The sequence below is a fragment of the Ranitomeya imitator genome, chromosome 1 (genome assembly GCF_032444005.1).
Source record: "Ranitomeya imitator isolate aRanImi1 chromosome 1, aRanImi1.pri, whole genome shotgun sequence".
Lineage (NCBI taxonomy): Eukaryota > Metazoa > Chordata > Amphibia > Anura > Dendrobatidae > Ranitomeya > Ranitomeya imitator.
In genome coordinates, this window is record NC_091282.1 from 436,746,901 (window position 1) to 436,770,591 (window position 23,691).

Here is a 23,691-nt window from a genome sequence, read left to right on the forward strand (position 1 = left end):
GATGACTTGGCGCTGATCAATTGGATGTTGTTTAAAAAAATGCCAGACTGCACTCTTTCTAGCATCGGATACCTTTTCAGGCATTGCAGACTGAGCTTCTTTAACCGTATGTCCACGCTGTCCTCCAACTGGTTTTGGCTTTGCCATGCGTTTTGGGCCAGATACGGGCCCGGCAGATGGAACCTGTTGCGATGTTGATGCCTGCTGCGGCCCCTCCTCCTCCGCTTCAGAACTACTGCCGCCTGCACCCTGTTCCCCCAATGGCTGCCAATCAGGGTCAACAACTGGGTCATCTATGACCTCCGCTTCTATCTCATGTGCAACTTCGTCTGTGTTACCATGTAAGCCGGTGGTATAGCGTTTGTGACGGGGCACCATAGTCTCATCAGGGTCTGATTCTGGATCAGTACACTGCGAGGGCAATGTGGTGGTCTGAGTCAAAGGAACAGCATAGTAATCTGGCTGTGGCTGTGCATCTGTGCACTCCATGTCTGATTCAACTTGTAATGGGCATGGCCTGTTAACTGTTTCACTTTCTAACCCAGGAACGGTATGTGTAAAGAGCTTCATGGAGTAACCCGTTGTGTCGCCTGACGCATCCTTCTCTGTTGTTCTTGGTGAAGAAGACAAGGAAGCGACTTGTCCCTGACCGTGAACATCCACTAACGACGCGCTGCTTTTACATTTACCAGTTTCAGAAGAGGAGGCAAAAGAGCTTGAGGCTGAGTCAGCAAGGAAAGCCAAAACTTGCTCTTGCTGCTCCGGCTTTAACAGTAGTTTTCCTACTCCCAGAAAAGGGAGCGTTCGAGGCCTTGTGTAGCCAGACGATGAACCTGGCTCCACAGCTCGAGACTTAGGTGCTATATTGTTTTTCCCACGACCACCTGATGCTCCACCACCACTACCATCATTACCAGCTGGCAATGAACGCCCACGGCCACGACCTCTTCCACCAGACTTCTTCATTGTTTTAAAAACGTAACCAAAGTAACGGTATTTGTTACTGTAAAATAACTTACAAGGTGAACTCAAACTTCTGTAGGATTTAGATATCCCTTTATAGGTGGGTGAGACTGCAAGGAAAATCAGGCACAATGTTACACACTCGGTTTTCTGTGGCACAAAATGAGACAGATGCCACACAAGCAGTACTGGCACAGAAGCACAAATGCCAATATTAATCTCCCACTATTTATTTTTTTTCAGGGAGAATTTAAAAAACAAAAAACAAAAAAAACAGACACTAGGCTTTCTGTGGCCCACAATTTGAGAGAGATGGCACACACGACTGGCACAGAAGCACAAATGCCAATATTAATCTCCCACTATTTATTTTTTTTCAGGGAGAATTTAAACCCCCCCCAAAAAAAAAACAGACACTAGGCTTTCTGTGGCCCACAATTTGAGAGAGATGGCACACACGACCTGCACTGAAGCACAAATGCCAATATTAATCTCCCACTATTTATTTGTTTTCAGGGAGAATTTAACCCCCCCCCCCCCCCCCCCACAAAAAAAAACAGACACTAGGCTTTCTGTGGCCCACAATTTGAGAGAGATGACACACACGACTGGCACAGAAGCACAAATGCCAATATTAATCTCCTACAATTTTTTTTTTTTTTTCAGGGAGAATTTAAAATCCCCCCCCCCCAAAAAAAAAACAGACACTAGGCTTTCTGTGGCCCACAATTTGAGAGAGATGGCACACATGACTTGCACTGAAGCACAAATGCCAATATTAATCTCCCACTATTTATTTTTTTTCTGGGAGAATTTAAACCCCCCTTCCCCCCCCAAAAAAAAAAAAAACAGACACTAGGCTTTCTGTGGCCCAAAATTTGAGAGAGATGGCACACACGACTGGCCTGGCACAGAAGCACAAATGCCAATATTAATCTCCCACAATTTTTTATTTTTTTTTTCAGGGAGAATTTAAAAACCCAAAAAAATAGAAAAACAGACACTAGGCTTTCTGTGGCCCACAATTTGAGAGAGATGGCACACACGACTGGCACTCAAGCACAAAGGCCAATATTAATCTCCCACTATTTATTTTTTTTCAGGGAGAATTTTAAAACAAAAAAACAAAAAAACAGACACTAGGCTTTCTGTGGCCCACAATTTGAGAGAGATGGCACACACGACTGGCACTCAAGCACAAATGCCAATATTAATCTCCCACTATTTATTTTTTTTCAGGGAGAATTTAAAAACCAAAAAAAAAACAACAGACACTAGGCTTTCTGTGGCCCACAATTTGAGAGAGATGGCACACACGACTTGCACTGAAGCACAAATGCCAATATTAATCTCCCACTATTTATTTTTTTTCAGGGAGAATTTAAAAACCAAAAAAAAAACAACAGACAGTAGGCTTTCTGTGGCCCACAATTTGAGAGAGATGGCACACACGACTGGCACTCAAGCACAAATGCCATTATTAATCTCCCATTTTTTTTTTTAAAGGGAGAATTAAACCCCCCCCCCCCCAAAAAAAAAACAGTATTGCAGACACTAGGCTTTCTGTGGCCCACAATTTGAGAGAGATGCCACACACACAGGACTGGCACTCTAGCAGAAATGCCAATCTTAATCTCCCACTACTTTTTTTTGTTAGGGAGAATTGCCAAGAAATCAGGGCCAGTATTACACACTAGGCTTTCTGTGCCCCAAAATTGGAGAGAGATGGCACACACAGGACTGGCACTCTAGCAGAAATGCCAATCTTAATCTCCCACTATTTTTTTTTAGGGAGAATTAAAAAAAAAAAAAAAAAAAAAAAAAGGATTATAGACACTAGGCTTTCTGTGCCCCACAATTGGAGAGAGATGGCACACACGACTGGCACTCAAGCACAAATGCCAAGATTAATCTCCCACTATTTTTTTTTTTTCAGGGAGAATTAAAAAAAACAAAAAAAAATAAAACAGGGACTGTCCTACAATTACTATCTCCCTGCAGTAATTTCAGCAAGGTATGGCAGGCAGCAATAACAAGGAGTGGACTACTGCACAAATTAAATCAAAAGTGTGGACAAACAAACAAGATAGCTGTGCAGAAAGAAAGGAACAACAGGATTTGTGCTTTGAAAAAAGCAGTTGGTTTCCACAGCGGCGTACACACAGCAATGCAGCTATCAGGGAGCCTTCTAGGGCAGCCCAATGAGCTACAGCGCTGAGGGAAAAAAATGTAGCTTCCACTGTCCCTGCAAACAAAAGGTGGTGTTGGACAGTGGAAATCGCTACAGCACAAGCGGTTTGGGGGTTAATGGACCCTGCCTAACGCTATCCCTGCTTCTGACGAAGCGGCAGCAACCTCTCCCTATGCTCAGATCAGCAGCAGTAAGATAACGGTCAGCGTGCACGCCCCTTTATGGCCCCTGTGACGCCGCAGACAGCAAGCCATTCACTGCAATGCCCTTCTCTAAGATGGAGGGGACTGAGACCTATGTCATCACGCTGCCCACACTCTGCGTCCACCTTCATTGGCTGAGAAATGGCGCTTTTCTCGTCATTGAAACGCGACTTTGGCGCGAAAGTCGCGTACCGCATGGCCGACCCCACACAGGGATCGGGTCGGGTTTCATGAAACCCGACTGTGCCAAAAGTCAGCGACTTTTGAAAATAAACGATCTGTTTCGCTCAACCCTACTCACCACCTCTCGTAGCAATGTGTTCCACTCATTGATCACCCTAACTAGTCATTAGTTTTTTCTAATCTGTGTCTCCTCCCATTCAGTTTCATCCCTGTGCAAAACTGTAAAGCGCTGCGGAATATGTTAGCGCTATATAAAAATAAAGATTATTATTATTATTATTGCTGCTAGTCTTTCCTTGTGCAAATGAGAATAAAGATGATCCTTCTACAATGTGACAGCCCTTGAGATATTTGTAGACAGCTATTAAGTCTCCTCTCAGTCTTCTTTTTTGCAAGCTAAACATTCCCAAATCCTGTAACCGTTCATAGGACATGGTTTGCAGACCGGTCACCATTCTGGTCACTCTTCTCTGAACTTGCTACAGTTTGTTGATGTCTTTTTAAAATGTGGTGCCCAAACTGGACACAGTATTCCAGATGAGGTCTGACCAAAGAGGAGTAGAGGGCAATAATGACTTGGCGTGATCTAGACTGTATGCTTCAGTTAATACAGTACATCCCAGAACTGCATTTGCCTTTTTTGCTGCACACTGTTGACTCATGTTCAGTTTATGATCTATTAGTATATCCAAGTCTTTTTCTCATGTGCTGATGCTTAGCCCTATTCCTCCCATTTTGTATATGCTTTTTTCATTTGTATTGCCCAGATGTAGAACTTTGCATTTTTCCTTGTGAAAAACATTCTGCTAGTTGCTGTCCACTGCTCCAGTTTATTTATATCTTTTTGAATCATCTCTCTCTTCTCTAGTATTAGCTATCCCTCCTAGCTTTGTGTCATCAGCAAATTTAATCAGTGTACCCTCAATTCCTGCATCTAAATCATTGATAAAGATATTGAGCAATACAGGGCCCAGGACAGAACCCTGTGGTACCCCACTTGAGACATTCTTTCAACTGAATGTGCACCCATTTACGACCACTCTTTGGGTCCGATCACTAAGCCAGTTATGAATCCACCTAACAGTTGCCTTGTCCATTCCATACTTTGTAATTTTTTCAATAAGGATGGTGTGAGATACTTTGTCAAATGCTTTGCTGAAGTCAAAGTTTTGAGTATGTGATAATTCCCCTTCTTCTCCTACTTTGGTTTTTATTATTATTATTATTATTATTATTAGACATTTTTATAGCGCCATTTATTCCATGGCGCTTTACATGAAAAGGGGCAAATATAGACAAGTACAATAAACATGAGCAAAAAACAAGGCACACACAAGTACAGAAGGAGAGAGGACCCTGTCCACGAGGGCTCACAGTCTACAGGGGATGGGTGAGGATGCACTAGGAGGTTTAACCCCATCCTCAACTCCCCGTTGTTTACCTCTGTTATATGTGTGTGTATATTTGTATGTCTGGTATTTTCCTTTACCCCTGTTCATATTACCTTGTTAGTCTGGTTAGTGTATTACGGTACACTAATACTCCCCTCTTCCCTCAGTGAAGAAGGGTACAGACAGAGGGAGGTTTCAGGAGCTAAGGCAAGGTACATGGCCCCGGCATCTTCACCATCAGAAGTAATCCGGGGAATAGGGTGAGCTTGGGTGCCCCTGGCATTAAAGAAGGAGCCCTTGGTCCTGGGGCACCCAACAACAGCATTGTGACACCCAGCATCAAAGACCTTGCAGTTTTCCGAATTTAACTGCACATGCCTTTTAAAGAAAATGTCATTTCACGATTTTTTATAACATCTTGCGATCATTTCATTGTATTTCTTGGTTAAAGTTATAAGTGAGTGGGATATAAAAGAGGCAGAATGCTATTAGCATATTTAAAAATAACTATTAAGATGTTACTTACTTGTCGATGGCTGTACTTGTAGGCATACTCCTCCCAAAACCTCGCACACCCATTTGTTGAAAGTATGGTACACAGGAGAGGTTGGCTGCAATAACTGCTAAGGAATCAGAAGGGTTCACAAAAAAGCCATTGTGTCCTAATATCATGTACCTGTCCTGAAATAAAGGCAGAAATTTTATATTGGTAAGCTAGCAAATATAATCTATTGAGGGGTAAATGGTGCACAAATAAGGCATCATATCGAAATACTTACATACCATAATTTATGAAGTTCTAGAAAGGTGTGAGGCAGTGAATGGTATTATATGCAAGGGTCGCTATATGTTCCCAGGATGCGCACAGAAGCGCATTGAGACCACGGGGTGCATTGCAGTCACAGGCAAAGCTATGATTGCAATGCAAAATAAAAGTAAGTGTTGGTCTTGGGCAAGCTATGTGCCCAAGACAGATTTAAGAAAACCCGTCATGGGCTTTTATTTTTTAAACGGACTACAGGAAGGTAGTGGGGTGGTCCGTTTCCTCCCGGCCTGGTTTTCCAGGTGTCCGACGGCCACAGGTTCCTTGTAAAAACCCTGCAGCAGAGGGTTGGGGGAGTAAGTGTGGAGTTTGCAATGTGCAGAGCAGACGGCTCTGCAAAAGCTCAGTCTGTGTGAGGGAACACAGAGCCCAACAGAGCACACTCCTGAAACCCCGCAGCGTGATACGGTGGTGTGGTCTGTTATGTTTGCTAATGACAGGTGTTATGAAGGCAATCCAGAAACACAGTGTGCTTAGCGATCAGAGCGCACACAGTGATCTGACAAATACCCAAAAATACAAGAACGAGCTCTGAGACGTGGAAACTCTGTAGACTGCACACCTGATCCTATCCTAAACACAACTAAAAGCGGCTGTGGATTGCGCCTAACAACTACCTAGGCAACTTGGCACAGCCTAAGAAACTAGCTAGCCTGAAGATAGAAAAATAGGCCTGACTTGCCCCAGAGAAATTCCCCAAAGGAAAAGGCAGCCCCCCACATATAATGACTGTGAGTAAGATAAAAAGACAAAACGTAGGGATGAAATAGATTCAGCAAAGTGGGGCCCGATATTCTAGGACAGAGCGAGGACAGTAAAGCGAACTTTGCAGTCTACAAAAAACCCTAAAGCAAAACCACGCAAAGGGGGCAAAAAAAACCCACCGTGCCGAACTAACGGCACGGCGGTACACCCTTTGCGTCTCAGAGCTTCCAGCAAAACAAAAGACAAGCTGGACAGAAAAAAAGCAACAAAAAAGCAAAAAGCACTTAGCTATACAGAGCAGCAGGTCACAGGAACAATCAGGAGAAGCTCAGATCCAACACTGAAACATTGACAAGGAGCAAGGATAGCAGCATGAGGCGGAGTTAAGTAATGAAGCAGTTAACGAGCTCACCAGGACACCTGAGGAAGCTCAGAAGCTGCAGTACCACTTGTGACCACAGGAGTGAATTCAGCGACAGAATTCACAACAGTACCCCCCCCTTGAGGAGGGGTCACCGAACCCTCACCAGAGCCCCCAGGCCGACCAGGATGAGCCGCATGAAAGGCACGAACAAGATCGGAAGCATGAACATCAGAGGCAAAAACCCAGGAATTATCTTCCTGAGCATAACCCTTCCATTTAACCAGATACTGGAGTTTCCGTCTAGAAACACGAGAATCCAAAATCTTCTCCACAATATACTCCAATTCCCCCTCCACCAAAACCGGGGCAGGAGGCTCAACAGATGGAACCATAGGTGCCACGTATCTCCGCAACAACGACCTATGGAATACATATGTATGGAAAAGGAGTCTGGGAGGGTCAAACGAAAAGACACAGGATTGAGAACCTCAGAAATCCTATACGGACCAATAAAACGAGGTTTAAATTTAGGAGAGGAAACCTTCATAGGAATATGACGAGAAGATAACCAAACCAGATCCCCAACACGAAGTCGGGGACCCACACGGCGTCTGCGATTAGCGAAAAGTTGAGCTTTCTCCTGGGACAAGATCAAATTGTCCACTACCTGAGTCCAGATCTGCTGCAACCTATCCACCACAGAATCCACACCAGGACAGTCCGAAGACTCAACCTGTCCTGAAGAGAAACGAGGATGGAACCCAGAATTGCAAAAAAATGGAGAAACCAAGGTAGCCGAGCTGGCCCGATTATTAAGGGCGAACTCAGCCAACGGCAAAAAGTACACCCAATCATCCTGGTCTGCAGAAACAAAACATCTCAGATATGTTTCCAAGGTCTGATTGGTTCGTTCGGTCTGGCCATTAGTCTGAGGATGGAAAGCCGAGGAAAAGGATAGGTCAATGCCCATCCTACCACAAAAGGCTCGCCAAAACCTTGAAACAAACTGGAACCTCTGTCAGAAACAATATTCTCAGGAATGCCATGCAACCGAACCACATGCTGAAAGAACAAAGGTACCAAATCAGAGGAGGAAGGCAATTTAGCCAAGGGCACCAGATGGACCATTTTAGAAAAGCGATCACAGACCACCCAAATGACTGACATCTTTTGAGAAACGGGAAGGTCAGAAATGAAATCCATCGAAATATGTGTCCAAGGCCTCTTTGGGACCGGCAAGGGCAAAAGCAACCCACTGGCACGAGAACAGCAGGGCTTAGCCCTAGTACAAATCCCACAGGACTGCACAAAAGTACGTACATCCCGTGACAGAGATGGCCACCAGAAGGATCTAGCCACTAACTCTCTGGTACCAAAGATTCCAGGATGACCAGCCAACACCGAACAATGAAGTTCAGAGATAAGTTTATTAGTCCACCTATCAGGGACGAACAGTTTCTCTGCTGGACAACGATCAGGTTTATTCGCCTGAAATTTTTGCAGCACCCGCCGCAAATCAGGGGAGATGGCAGACACAATGACTCCTTCCTTGAGGATACCCGCTGGCTCAGATAAACCCGGAGAGTCGGGCACAAAACTCCTAGACAGAGCATCCGCCTTCACATTTTTAGAGCCCGGAAGGTACGAAATCACAAAGTCGAAGCGGGCAAAAAATAACGACCAACGGGCCTGTCTAAGATTCAAGCGCTTGGCAGACTCGAGATAAGTCAAGTTCTTATGATCAGTCAATACCACCACGCGATGCTTAGCTCCTTCAAGCCAATGACGCCACTCCTCGAATGCCCACTTCATGGCCAGCAACTCTCGATTGCCCACATCATAATTACGCTCAGAGGGCGAAAACTTCCTGGAAAAGAAAGCACATGGTTTCATCACTGAGCAATCAGAACCTCTCTGTGACAAAACCGCCCCTGCTCCAATCTCAGAAGCATCAACCTCGACCTGGAACGGAAGAGAAACATCTGGCTGACACAACACAGGGGCAGAACAAAAACGACGCTTCAACTCCTGAAAAGCTTCCACAGCAGCAGAAGACCAATTAACCAAATCAGCACCCTTCTTGGTCAAATCGGTCAATGGTTTGGCAATGCTAGAAAAATTACAGATGAAGCGACGATAAAAATTAGCAAAGCCCAGGAACTTTTGCAGACTTTTCAGAGATATCGGCTGAATCCAATCCTGGATGGCTTGGACCTTAACTGGATCCATCTCGATAGTAGAAGGGGTAAAGATGAACCCCAAAAATGAAACTTTCTGCACACCGAAGAGACACTTTGATCCCTTCACAAACAAAGAGTTAGCACGCAGGACCTGAAAAACCATTCTGACCTGCTTCACATGAGACTCCCAATCATCTGAGAAGATCAAAATGTCATCCAAGTAAACAATCAGGAATTTATCCAGATACTCACGGAAGATGTCATGCATAAAAGACTGAAACACAGATGGAGCATTGGCAAGTCCGAACGGCATCACTAGATACTCAAAATGACCCTCGGGCGTATTGAATGCTGTTTTCCATTCATCTCCTTGCCTGATTCTCACCAGATTATACGCACCACGAAGATCTATCTTAGTGAACCAACTAGCCCCCTTAATCCGAGCAAACAAGTCAGATAACAATGGCAAGGGATACTGAAATCTAACAGTGATCTTATTAAGAAGGCGGTAATCAATACACGGTCTCAGCGAACCATCCTTCTTGGCTACAAAGAAGAACCCTGCTCCCAGTGGTGATGACGATGGGCGAATATGTCCCTTCTCCAGGGATTCCTTCACATAACTGCGCATAGCGGCGTGTTCGGGCACGGATAAATTAAATAATCGACCTTTAGGGAATTTACTACCAGGAATCAAATTGATAGCACAATCACAATCCCTATGCGGAGGTAGAGCATCGGACTTGGGCTCTTCAAATACATCCTGATAATCAGACAAGAACTCTGGGACCTCAGAAGGGGTGGATGACGAAATCGACAAAAATGGAACATCACTATGTACCCCCTGACAACCCCAGCTGGATACCGACATGGAATTCCAATCCAATACTGGATTATGGGTTTGTAGCCATGGCAACCCCAACACGACCACATCATGCAGATTATGCAACACCAGAAAGCGAATAACTTCCTGATGTGCAGGAGCCATGCACATGGTCAGCTGGGCCCAGTATTGAGGTTTATTCTTGGCCAAAGGTGTAGCATCAATTCCTCTCAATGGAATAGGACACCGCAAAGGCTCCAAGAAAAACCCACAACGTTTAGCATAATCCAAATCCATCAGATTCAGGGCAGCGCCCGAATCCACAAACGCCATGACAGAAAACGACGACAAAGAGCATATCAAGGTAATGGACAGAAGGAATTTGGACTGTACAGTACCAATGACGGCAGACCTAGCAGACCGCTTAGTGCGCTTAGGACAATCAGAAATAGCATGAGTGGAATCACCACAGTAGAAACACAGACCATTCAGACGTCTGTATTCCTGCCGTTCAACTCTAGTCATAGTCCTATCGCACTGCATAGGCTCAGGTTTAACCTCAGGCAGTACCGCCAAATGGTGCACAGATTTACGCTCGCGCAAGCGTCGACCGATCTGAATGGCCAAAGACAAAGACTCATTCAAACCAGCAGGCATAGGAAATCCCACCATGACATCCTTAAGAGCCTCAGAGAGACCCTTTCTGAACAAAGCTGCCAGCGCAGATTCATTCCACTGAGTGAGTACTGACCATTTCCTAAATTTCTGACAATATACTTCTATATCATCCTGACCCTGGCACAAAGCCAGCAAATTTTTCTCAGCCTGATCCACTGAATTAGGCTCATCGTACAGCAATCCGAGCGCCAGGAAAAACGCATCGACACTACTCAATGCAGGGTCTCCTGGCGCAAGAGAAAATGCCCAGTCTTGAGGGTCGCCGCGCAAAAAAGAAATAATAATCAAAACCTGTTGAATAGGATTACCAGAAGAATGAGGTTTCAAGGCCAGAAATAGCTTACAATTATTTTTGAAACTTAGAAACTTAGTTCTATCTCCAAAAAACAAATCAGGAATAGGAATTCTTGGTTCTAACATAGATTTCTGATCAATAGTATCTTGAATTTTTTGTACATTTATAACGAGATTATCCATTGAAGAGCACAGACCCTGAATATCCATGTCCACACCTGTGTCCAGAATCACCCAAATGTCTAGGGGAAAAAAAAAAAGTGAACACAGAGCAGAAAAAAAAAAAAAATGATGTCAGAACTTTTTCTTTCCCTCTATTAAGAATCATTAGTTAGGCTCCTTGTACTGTTATGTTTGCTAATGACAGGTGTTATGAAGGCAATCCAGAAACACAGTGTGCTTAGCGATCAGAGCGCACACAGTGATCTGACAAATACCCAAAAATACAAGAACGAGCTCTGAGACGTGGAAACTCTGTAGACTGCACACCTGATCCTATCCTAAACACAACTAAAAGCGGCTGTGGATTGCGCCTAACAACTACCTAGGCAACTCGGCACAGCCTAAGAAACTAGCTAGCCTGAAGATAGAAAAATAGGCCTGACTTGCCCCAGAGAAATTCCCCAAAGGAAAAGGCAGCCCCCCACATATAATGACTGTGAGTAAGATAAAAAGACAAAACGTAGGGATGAAATAGATTCAGCAAAGTGGGGCCCGATATTCTAGGACAGAGCGAGGACAGTAAAGCGAACTTTGCAGTCTACAAAAAACCCTAAAGCAAAACCACGCAAAGGGGGCAAAAAAAACCCACCGTGCCGAACTAACGGCACGGCGGTACACCCTTTGCGTCTCAGAGCTTCCAGCAAAACAAAAGACAAGCTGGACAGAAAAAAAGCAACAAAAAAGCAAAAAGCACTTAGCTATACAGAGCAGCAGGTCACAGGAACAATCAGGAGAAGCTCAGATCCAACACTGAAACATTGACAAGGAGCAAGGATAGCAGCATCAGGCGGAGTTAAGTAATGAAGCAGTTAACGAGCTCACCAGAACACCTGAGGAAGCTCAGAAGCTGCAGTACCACTTGTGACCACAGGAGTGAATTCAGCCACAGAATTCACAACAGTGGTCAACTTAGGGTACCGTCACACAGTGCAATTTTCATCGCTACAACGGTACGATCCGTGACGCTCCAGCATCGTAACAATATCGCTCCAGCGTCGTAGACTGCTGTCACACTTTGCAATCTACGACGCTGGAGCGATAATTTCATGACGTATGTGCGATGTAGAAGCCGTTGGTTACTATGCGCACATCGTATACGATATATGTTACACCATGCGATCATGCCGCCACAGCGGGACACTAGACGACGAAAGAAAGTTTCAAACGATCTGCTACGACGTACGATTCTCAGCGGGGTCCCTGATCGCAGGAGCGTGTCAGACACTGCGATATCGTAACTATATCGCTCGAACGTCACGAATCGTGCCGTCGTAGCGATCAAAATTGCACTGTGTGACGGTACCCTTAGGCAACCGGACACATTTATGGACTGTCTTGTTTCCCAACTGCGATCTGGAGAATACCATTTGTTTTTGTTTGTACGCGGTACATTAAACTACGTTTACTTTGAACTTTCCTGGGTCACTGCCTCATCACTGCACAGTGTGGACACTGCTGCACTACAAGGGACTTAAAGTTATTTTATGGGGGTTCAGAGGCTAATGCATTATTCAATGCTTGTGCCAATATATAGATCTAACAAAGGTTAAATTGACTCAGATTACACTGCATCGGGATCTTATGGCCCAAAATAGTGTAATTCAACACCTAACTTAACAGGCAATGGTTTGTACAATGCTAAACTGGCCAGAGCCACTTCCACATTGGAAGTGAATAGTGCAGATGATATTATGACCCATGCAGAATGACCAGGTATTGTGCACGTATTCTTTGCTAATGAACAGGACATGTCCTCAACATGTGTCTCAGCAAGCATGTGAGTCGTAACGTAAGCTGCACCACTCACTTCCGATGCATAAGTGAGCCATTCTGGTTGATGCCAGAAAACCTTTGTTACAACTTTATATAAAGACAATTTTGGTGCATTTAGATTCATAAATCTCACCTGATATTTTTCAAAGTGATAGCTCTATATGTACTGTTTTACTTAAAGAGAATTTGACATCAGGTTTTTGCTCCATAATCTGAGAGCAGCAAAATGTAGAGATAGAGACACTGATTAGAGCAATGTGTCACTTACTGGGTTGGTTAGTGTAGTTTTGATAAAATTACTGTTTTATCAGCAAGAGATTATCACTGGATGACTAGTAAACCTGCTGACAGGTAGTCCTCTAAATTCATGATCTCTGCATAATCCCACCCCCATCTCTGATTGGTTGTCTATACACAGTGTACACAGAAATTTGACAATCAGTGGTGTGGGCGGGGTTATGTGGTGCTTAGCATTCAGAGAACTGCTATATCTGCATCATATAAAACAGTGATTTTATCAAAGTGACAGCAAGCTGCTCAATAAGTGGCACATCACTGGAATCATGGTATCTGCCCCCAGGGCCGGCGTCAGCACCCGGCACTCCGGGCAAATGCCGGGGCCCTGGGGAGAGAGGGGGCCCACTTACAGCTGGGAGAGCAGAGCAGGAGATAACATGCTCTCTCCGCCCACAATGTCACTGCTGGCTGCGTTCTCTTAACCCCTATGTGCCAGCTCTGACACAAGCATCTTCTCACTCAGTCAGTGCAGCCAGGCAGGCACACATAGGGGTTAACAGAAGGCAGCCAGTGTGACATTGTGGGCGGAGAGAGCACGTTCTCTGCTCTCCCCCCTGGGTGGCTGCAGACAGTGCTGAACTTATCAGGCAGATTCCGAGGAGCTCCGTCCTACCAGTGCCCTGAGTGAGTGTTATGGTATCCAGCAGTGGTTGAAGTTGTGGCTCAGTCTGCTGCTGTCTCCGCTGCCTAAAAATGTGGGTGATGTCTGGAGGAGCAGCTGGTGGGGTGCAGCCTGCAGCCTGCAGCTCTCCCAGAATACATGCATGCTGCACCAAACCTGCACCAGTGGGATAGGAAGAAGCTTAACCCCTTCCCATCTGTATGAAGGTTATTGCTAAACCTTAAAGATAACAATCCGACCCGCATAAATGGGGTTAACCAGATGCCAGGAGGAAGGGGAGCTGCTGCCATGGATAAAACTGAGCTGTGGGCTGTATGTTGGGGCCCTGTGGCCCCAGGCTGGTGACTGGAGGGACTCTGCCCAGTGCTGGCATGTGGGTGATTTCTGCTCCGGAGTCTCAGCTTCTCTCCTCCACATCACACTGTGCAGTCACAGCAACATTGGTTGTCTCTGTCCAGGTCCCAGCAGCTGCCACTGCTCCCACCAAGGACATGGCATCACTTAACCCTTCCCCTGCAGCCACCGGCAACAAATCCACATTATTCCTTGATTAAATCAGGTTCCAACCCAATAGAGGAGCAGACATTTCCTGCTGCCATTAGGGTCCAGGAGGGGGTGACATTGGCTGCCCTGCTACTCTGTAGTGGGGGGTGACAAGTGTAACATGGGGTAACGATGACGGAGAAATGCACAGGATAATAGTGAGCGCGACAGAGGGCAGTGTATGGTATGGAGCAGTCAGGGGGTGGGCTGCAGGATCCCCCCATTCTGTACATGACTGCCCGGGACAGGGAGGCGTTTAATGAGCTTCTAATGACAGGGCACTAATTGGGTCATTAGGGTTTGTGGAAAGGATTCAGCATCAGGTCCCTCATTAATGCCCGAGCCGCCTGTTACTTTGTAGCACAGATCTGTTGGGGCCGCAAAACCAAACAACGTTGTTTATGTAGAAAAGTCTTTGTTTCATAGAAAAACTCAAAACAGAAAAGCACCTCTCCTGTATATATACACTGCACAGCACCTTTCCTCCTGTATATATACATTGCACAGCACCTCTCCTGTATATATACACTGCACAGCACCTTTCCTCCTGTATATATACACTGCAGAATTTACAATAGCTGTCACTCATGTAAGAAGTGAAATCTGGCATTGTACTATACATTTCTCTGCCGTATCTGTGCATCATAAATCGGGGTATGTGTTAAAGGGGGGGCCCACTGAGACTCTTTCGCCCGGGGCCCTCGAAAACCTGGAGCCGGCCCTGTCTGCCCCTACATTATGTTTCTCTCACATGAGAGAGCAAAAACCTAGTGGCAGATTCTCTTTAAACTGTTTGCTGGGTCTTGAGAAATTTTACCCATTTAATTTCAAAGCTAGGTTTGACTTTGCTGGCAAAGTTTTTTGCCATGGTTTTGCAATTGCTGAAAAACCTCAGGCATCTCTCATAATAAAATTGATCACATTAAATACATGTAGTTCTATGTGCAACAGACAACATCAGATACAGGAACTACTTACACCATCAGCATCAAATGCAGCTCCAAAACCATGTTCCCCTCCTTTCATGGCCTCCAAGAGACTACTGGCATATGTTAAGTTTGGGTCAGGGTTCTGCCCACCAAAGTCTTCCAAAGGAACGCAATTAACTGCAGAATTGGCCGGTGCTCCTAACTCATCACAGAGAATTCGTCGAACATAAGGACCCATCACTAGAAAAAAGATGAAACGTGTGCATACTTTACTGTATTTGGCAGTGTATACAAAGATGAGCACAGAGACTTTATACTAGTACTTTGTACTCAGATTTAAAGGGGTTTACCAGGCTTACTTAAAATAGGTCATCAACATACTGTAACTGGCTGAGATCATACAGCCAGTGCCTGATTCATGCTGCCTGATCCAGGAGCAGAATGTATCATCTGTCAGGTTCACTTTAATGAGGTTGTCCACTACTTTTTTATTGAAGACCTATCCTTAGAATAGGTCATCAATGTCTGAGACGGCATCTGTCGGGGTCTGACACCCGGAACCCCCCCCCCTGATCAGCTGTTCTCTTATTTGAAATGAAGGAACTCAGGGGCATAATTACTTTTTAGAGCTAATCAGGAAGTATTATTACTACTTGGGGGTATTTATGCGGTACTATTATGTGTTAAAGAGAACTTGTCAGCAGGATTGTACACAGTAACCTGTAGACAGTATTCATATGTAAGGCTTTTGACAGGTCACTGTTCCCTCAGTGACCTGCCCCCTATTTTACATAATGAAGAAAAAATCAATAAATACAAATGATATCTATCTATCTATCTATCTATCTATATTGTGAGGGGAGGAAGCCCTTCTGCAGATAGGAGGTGGCGCCTGCGCTGCAGCATGATGTACAGTTGTGCTCAAAAATTTACATACCCTGGCATAATTTTTGCTTTCATGGCCTTTTTTCATAGAATATGAATGATAAGGGTATGTGCACACGTAGTTTTGAGGTCTGCAGGTTTTTCCGCAGCGGATTTGAGAAATCCGCAGGTAAAAGGCACTGCGTTTTACCTGCGGATTTACCGTGGATTTTGTGCGGATTCCACCTGCGGTTTTACACCTGCGGATTCCTATTATGGAGCAGGTGTAAACCGCTGCGGAATCCGCACAACGCACAAAGAATTGACATTCTGCGGAATGTAACCCGCAGTGTTTCCGCATGTTTTTTTCCACAGCATGGGCACTGCGGATTGCATTTTCCATAGGTTTACATTGTAATGTAAACGCATGGAAAGCTGCTGCGGACCCGCAGCTGCAGATCCGCTGCGGATCAGCAGCAAAATCCGCAGTGTGTGCACATAGCCTTACACCAAAACTTTTTCTCCAATCATGGTTACTGGTTGGATTATGTCATTTATTGTCAATTTACTGTGATTTCTCTTTCTAAATCATAATGACAACCCAAAACATCCAAATGACCCTGATCAAAAGTTTACATACTCTGGTGATTTTGGCCTGATAGCGTGCACAGTAGTTGACACAAATGGGTTTGAATGGCTAGTAAAGGAAACATCATCACTTGTGACCTGTTTGCTTATAATCAGTGTGTGTATGTGTGTGTGACTTTTGCATCTTTCATCCAGCCACTGACGTTTCTGGATTGTGATTCAAGGGGAAAGCAAAAGAATTGTCAACAGATCTACAGGAAAAGGTAGTTGAACTGTGTAAAAAAGGAAAGCGATACAAAAAGATATCCAAGGAATTGATGATGCAAGTCAGCAGCATTCAAACTGTGATTAACAAATGGAAAATCAGGGGCTCTGTAAAAACACAACCACAGTCAGTTACACCAAAAGAAATGTCACCCAGAACTGCCAGGAAAATTATTTGGGATGCAAAGAAAAACCCACAAATAACATCAGCTGAAATACAGGACTCTCTAAAAACTAGCGATGTGGCTGCTTCAAGATGTACAATAATGAGGCACTTGAAGAAAAATAGGCTGCATGGTCAAGTCGCCAGAAGAAAGCCATTACTGCACAAATGCCACAAATTATCTTGCCTACAATACACAAAACAGCACAGAGACAAGCCTCAAAACTTCTGGAACAAGGTAATTTGGAGTGATGAGACCAAAAGTGAACTTTTTGGCCACAACCATAAACGTTACATATGGAGAGAGGTCAACAAGGCCGATGATGAAAGGAACAACATTCCTACTGTAAAGCACGAAGGTGGATCACTGATGTTTTGGGGATGTGTGAGCTACAAAGGCACAGGAAACTTGGTCAAAGTTGAAGGAAAGATGAATGCACATGTTATCAGCAAACACTGGAGGCAAATTTGCAGTCATCATCCCGGAAGCTACACAAGGGATGTACTTGGACATTCCAACATGACAATGATCCAAAATACAAGGCCAAGTCGACTTGTCATTCACTACAGTAGAACAAAGTGAAGGTTCTGGAGTGGCCATCTCAGTCTCCTGACCTCAATATCATTGAGCCACTCTGGGGAGATCTCAAGCCCACAGTTTATGCTAGACAGCCCAGGAATTTACAGGAACTAGTAACTTTTTGCCAAGAAGAATGGCAGCTTTACCATCTGAGAAAATAAAGAACCTCATCCACAACTACCACAAAAGACTTCAAGCTGTCATTGAGGTTAGAGGGGGCAATACATGGTATTAAGAAATGGGGTATGTAAACTTTTGATCAGGGTCATTTGGATGTTTTGGGCTGTCATTATGATTTAAAATGAGAAAACACCGTATTTTGACAATAAATGGCTTCATCCAACCACTAACCACGAGTGGAGAAAAAAAGTGTTGGTGTTTTCATTCATATTCCCTGATAAAAGGCCAAGAAAGCAAAAAATCTGCCTGGGTATGTAAACTTTTAAGCACAATTGTATGTAACACACAAACTCACCCGATAGCCGCTACTGCTCAGGCGTCGGCAGCGCCATCTTGGAGGAGGAAATTTTTTTTCTCTAGTAAGATGGTGCATTGCCATTTTCAAACAGATTTTTTTTTTTTTTTAGGAATATCAGGATAACATGAAACAAATTAACTACATGCACATTATATATATGATCATGCACAGCGCAGGCACCATCGCCACATGCCTGCAGAAGGATTTTTTTTCCAAGATTATATATACACTGCTCAAAAAAATAAAGGGAACACTAAAATCCCACACCCTAGATATCAATGAATGAAATATTCCAGTTGTAAATCTTTATTCATTACATAGAGGAATGTGTTGAGAACAATAAAACCTAAAAATTATCAACGTAAATCACAACTAATATCCCACAGAGGTCTAGAATTGGAATGATGCTCAAAATCAAAGTGGAAAATGAAGTTACAGGCTGATCTAACTTCAGTGGAAATGCCTCAAGACAAGGAAATGATGCTCAGTAATGTGTGTGGCCTCCTCGTGCCTGTATGACCGCCCTACAATGCCTGGGCATGCTCCTTATGAGGCGGCAGATGGTCTCCTGATGGATCTCCTCCCAGACCTGGACTATAGCATCCGCCAACTCCTGGACAGTCTGTGGTGCAACGTGACGTTGGTGGATGGTGTGAGATATGATGTCCCAGATGTGTTCAATCGTATTCAGGTCTGGGGAACGGGCGGGCCAGTCCATAGTTTCAATGCCTTCGTCTTGCAGGAACTGCTGACACACTCCAGCCACATGAGGTCTGGCATTGTCCTGCATTAGGAGGAACCCAGGCCAACCACACCAGCATATGGTCTCACAAGGGGTCTGAGGATCTCATCTCGGTACCTAATGGCAGTCAGGCTACCTCTGGTGAACACATGGAGGGCTGTGCGGACCTCCAAAGAAATGGCACCCCACACCATTACTGACCCACAGCCAAACCGGTCATGCTGAAGGATGTTGCAGACAGCAGATCTCTGTCCATGGCGTCTCCAGACTCTGTCACGTCTGTCACATGTGCTTTGTGTGAACCTGCTTCCATCTGTGAAGAGAACAGGGCACCAGTGGCGAATTTGCCAATCTTGGTGTTCTATGGCAAATGCCAAGCGTCCTGCACGGTGTGGGACTGTGAGCACAACCTCCATCTGTGGATGTCGGGCACTCAGACCATCCTCATGGAGTCGGTTTCTAACCGTTTGTGCAGACACATGCACATTTGTGGCCTGCTGGAGGTCATTTTGCAGGGCTCTGGCAGTGCTCCTCTTGTTCCTCCTTGCACAAAGGCTGAGGTAGCGGTCCTGCTGCTGGGTTGTTGCCTGGTAGCGCCTCCAGCCTCTGGACCCTACGCTGACAAATACAGCAAACATTCTTGCCACAGCTCGCATTGATGTGCCATCCTGGATGAGCTGCACTACCTGAGCCACTTGTGTGGGTTGTAGAGTCCTTCTCATACTACCACGAGTGTGAAAGCACAACCAACATTCAAAAGTGACCAAAATATCAGCCAGAAAGCATTGGTACTGAGATGTGCTCTGTGGTCCCAACCTGCAGAACCACTCCTTTATTGAGGGTGTCTTGATAATTGCCAATAATTTCCATCTGTTGTCTATTCCATTTGCACAACAGCATGTGAAATTGATTGTCCAACAGTGTTGCTTCCTAAGTGGACAGATTGATTTCACAGAAGTTTGATACTTGGAGTTATAATCTGTTGTTTAAGTGTTCACTTTATTTGTTTGAGCAGTGTATATATATATTCATTATGTACTGTAAAATAGGGGGCAGGTCACTGAGGGATTAGCGACCTTTTAGAAGCTATACTCATGAATACCTAAACAGAGCACCACATGAAGACCCCCTACAGGTCACCCCGAAGCACAAGCATATCAACTCAAAACTGAAAATAAAGATTACACAACAACCACAAGATGGATTTCATCAATGAAGGCATCATTTTAATGAGTATAACGGCGTCGACATGACACTGTAGGTTACTGAGCACAATCCTGCTGACAGGTTCCCTTTAATGGAGCAAAATTTATTTTTATTGAACAGATGGGTCAATGCTTCTTGATAAGGTTTACGTTGGGTAATATTACTTGTTAAGAAAGCACTTAAGAAGCATTCTAACTAAAAGAAATAAAAACAGCATTACTACTTTGTAAGGGTACACTTGGGACAATATTACTTTAGCAGGGGCCCTCAACATTACTACTTAATAATGGGGTATTCAAGGGGCGCTCTAACCTTCAAAGGAACACACAGTAGGCATTATTACTGTCAGTTGGGTGCAAAGGGGGCCTTAAAAAGATACAAATATTTAAGTACATTGTTTAGGGTGCTACAAAACACAGTATGGGCAGCAACAGGTACAGAAATAGGGTATCAACAGGATGGGGAGTTTGTGTAGGGAAATGCGTAAAAATAAATAACTGCAAGCAGAGAGAACTTCATGGGTGAGTCACTATATATAACTGTAGTGTGTAAGGTTATATGGTCTGCAGAACTGGAATCTAACACTATATTGTCACAGTATGGCGATAGTTTAGGTTTGTCTTTGTATAGTAATTCTCATTTAGTAATAGTATTGTCATCTGAGGTGCCCAATACAATTAGGGTATGTCTCCGAAATTATAAAACATCTCTACATGGTTTGGGGGCCTACTCAGTTGTGATTTTCCCTCACCTAGATATTCATATATTGCAGATTTGGCAAAAATTTGCTTTGGTATCTGTGGGCCAAAACCAGGATAGCATCCCAAACACAGGGAAAATATAAGAGGAAAATGAACATTTCTTCCCTCTTTTTACATCCATTCTTGACTACTCATTCAAAATACTGACCGTACCTATAGTGTGTGAATGGAGGCTTATAGTCAAACAGCAAGGAAGCTAATGTACTATATTTGTTTTTATGTGACTTTAGCTATGTAGTTAGAAAACATGCCTATTTTCTGTTATTGTTTAAAAAATTGGGAACATTTCTGTACAGATTTGCTTTACAATAAAACACCTTGCTGATACAGTGTATCGATTCCTATTTCATTTTTTTACCCATTATTTAACAAGTTATATGAGCTAACATATTATTCCTTTCATTTATTGTGTTATAGACCTTGATTAGAGCTACTTAATTTTACATGCAATATTAATAATCTGCATTTGAAATATTTATTTTCTCCCATTTTCTGAAAACTGATCAATACGTTCCTTTATTAACAAAATACAGTCTTTTGCTTACCTCCATTCATGGCATCAATCCTTATTTTCAGCTGATTGGGACCAGTAAGCAAACTCTTAATAGAATTAAAGTCAAAAAGTGTTCTGAGCAAATTAAGGTAAACTTCCACTGAATCCACTACTTCAACTAAAGAGCAATGCAAAGAAAAAGAAAACTATTTTAGTTAAGAGCAAAGAATTTTGGTTACTAAATCTTACATTAAAATATCTGTCCATGACGTCAAAACTAATTTTTGCTTGATAATGATTATGCAAAATTCAATGCAAAAACTATTGTCTTCAAAATTAGATAACATTCACGTACAGTTTGTTGGTCCAAGAAACAAGAAAAGAATCTGTTATGTCAGCTGTCATTGCAACTAAACAGAGTTAGTTTTTTGCATGTTGTGTCTATTTGGTAGAATATGTGTGCATTTGTTTTAGGATGTGCCTCAAGAAAGAGGGAGCAAGGAATAAAAAATAAAATACATGAATTTATCTTATTGCATAGATACAGAAATGTCTTTAATTACTAGGCAGAACAACAGTGCAGACCTGCAATTGATGTAAACTAACTTTTCCACTATTTATTGTTTCCACTGAAAGAATATTACGATAATTAGTTTCAGCCATATAACCTATTTATCAGGCTGCATAAAAGTTGCAGTCTATGATGTACTGTTACAAAACAGGTGTCGGTCACAGATGTCCCCTTAGATGTCATAAATGCCCCCCCTAGATTTCAGCCACAGATCCCTCCACAGGTGTCAATCACAGATTTCACTACTAAAGAAGATGTCTACGACTCGGATAACCCCTTCTCAATCACTATATTTACCCCATGTTAAATAAAAACAGCCTGCATTGACCTGTGGAGCAGGCACCTTTCCAGCAATGTCAGCGACTGCTTTCCGGGGCTCACGTGACATTCAAATGTCACGTGAGTCCTGCAGAACATCAGCAGCCGCTTCACTCTTACTTCATTTCAACAAATCAGACATGTGGAAGAAGTCAAAGAGCAGCAGCTCTCACTTCTTCCAGATTACAGTTTCGTTGAAGGAAATGAAAATTAAGTGGACGATGATGTTCTGCAGGGCTCACGTAACATAACAATGTCACGCAAACCCCAGGAGACAAGGTGCGGACATTGCTGAAACAGGTCACGCGCTGGAAGTGAGTGTAGGCTACTATTATTTTCATGGGGGAAATATAGTGACTGAGAAGGAGTTGTCTGAGTCATGGACAACACCTTTAATGTAACTTCTGCGCGGCTTTTGCTACAGTCAGGACCAGCGTCCAACTGAAGCACCTTGGGCCCACCAGAGAAAATCATTCTTGGGGCTCACTGTGTAGCTACACGTCGTAGTGATATAGCAGGGGTTGGGTTATCTCCCCTCATAAAATATAATGTAGCCCCCCTCATAGAATATAATGTAGCCTTCTCATATAATATAATTCAGGCCTCCCCATAGAATATAATGCAGCCCCCTAATATAGTATAAAGCAGCCCCCACAGAGTATAATACAGCCCCAGCATAGGGTATAATGCAGCCCGTCTCATATAGTATCACGCAGCCTTCCATAGTATATAATGTAGATCTTCATAGACTATAATGTAGCCCCCTCATAGGGTATAATGCAGCCCATCATAGGGTATAATGAAGACCACCCATAGAATATAATGTTGCCCCCTCATAGGGTATAATGCATCCTCCTCATAGTACAATGCAGCCCCACTCATAGAATATAATGCAGCCCCCTCAAAGGGTATAATGAAGCCCCCATAGACTATAATGGTGCCAACTCAGGGTATACTGCAGCCCCTTCATATGATATAATGCAACCTCCCTAATATAGTATGCAGCTCCCCCATAGAATATAAAGTAGACCCTCATAGAATATAATGCAGCCCCCCTCCACAGAATAATATGTAGCCCCCTCATAGGGTATAATGCAGCCGTCTCATAGAATATAATGTAGCCCCCTCATAGGGTATAATGCATACAATATAATGCAGACCCTCACAGAGAATAATGCAGCCCCCCCCTCCACAGAATATAATGTAGCCCCCTTCACAGTATTATGGCTATCAGTACTCACTCATCCATTGATATACAGTACAGACCAAAAGTTTGGACACACCTTCTCATTTAAAGATTTCTCTGTATTTTCATGACTATGAAAATTGTACATTCACACTGAAGGCATCAAAACTATGAATTAACACATGTGGAATTATATACTTAACAAAAAAGTGTGAAACAACTGAAAATATGTCTTATATTCTAGGTCCTTCAAAGTTGCCACCTTTTGCTTTGATGACTGCTTTGCACACTCT

General features: G+C 43.7%; 1 protein-coding gene across 1 annotated transcript in view; it reads right to left on the minus strand.

Annotated features, from left to right (window-relative positions):
* PGM5 (phosphoglucomutase 5) overlaps positions 1-23,691 on the minus strand; it is a 382,535-nt gene that overhangs the window by 274,118 nt on the left and 84,726 nt on the right. Inside the window, exons 4-6 of the mRNA XM_069763768.1 lie at positions 21,376-21,501; positions 15,234-15,424; positions 5,458-5,612 (exon numbers count right to left, since the gene is read on the minus strand). Of these exons, the coding sequence (XP_069619869.1) occupies positions 5,458-5,612; positions 15,234-15,424; positions 21,376-21,501 (472 nt within the window). The remainder of the gene's footprint in view (positions 1-5,457; positions 5,613-15,233; positions 15,425-21,375; positions 21,502-23,691) is intronic.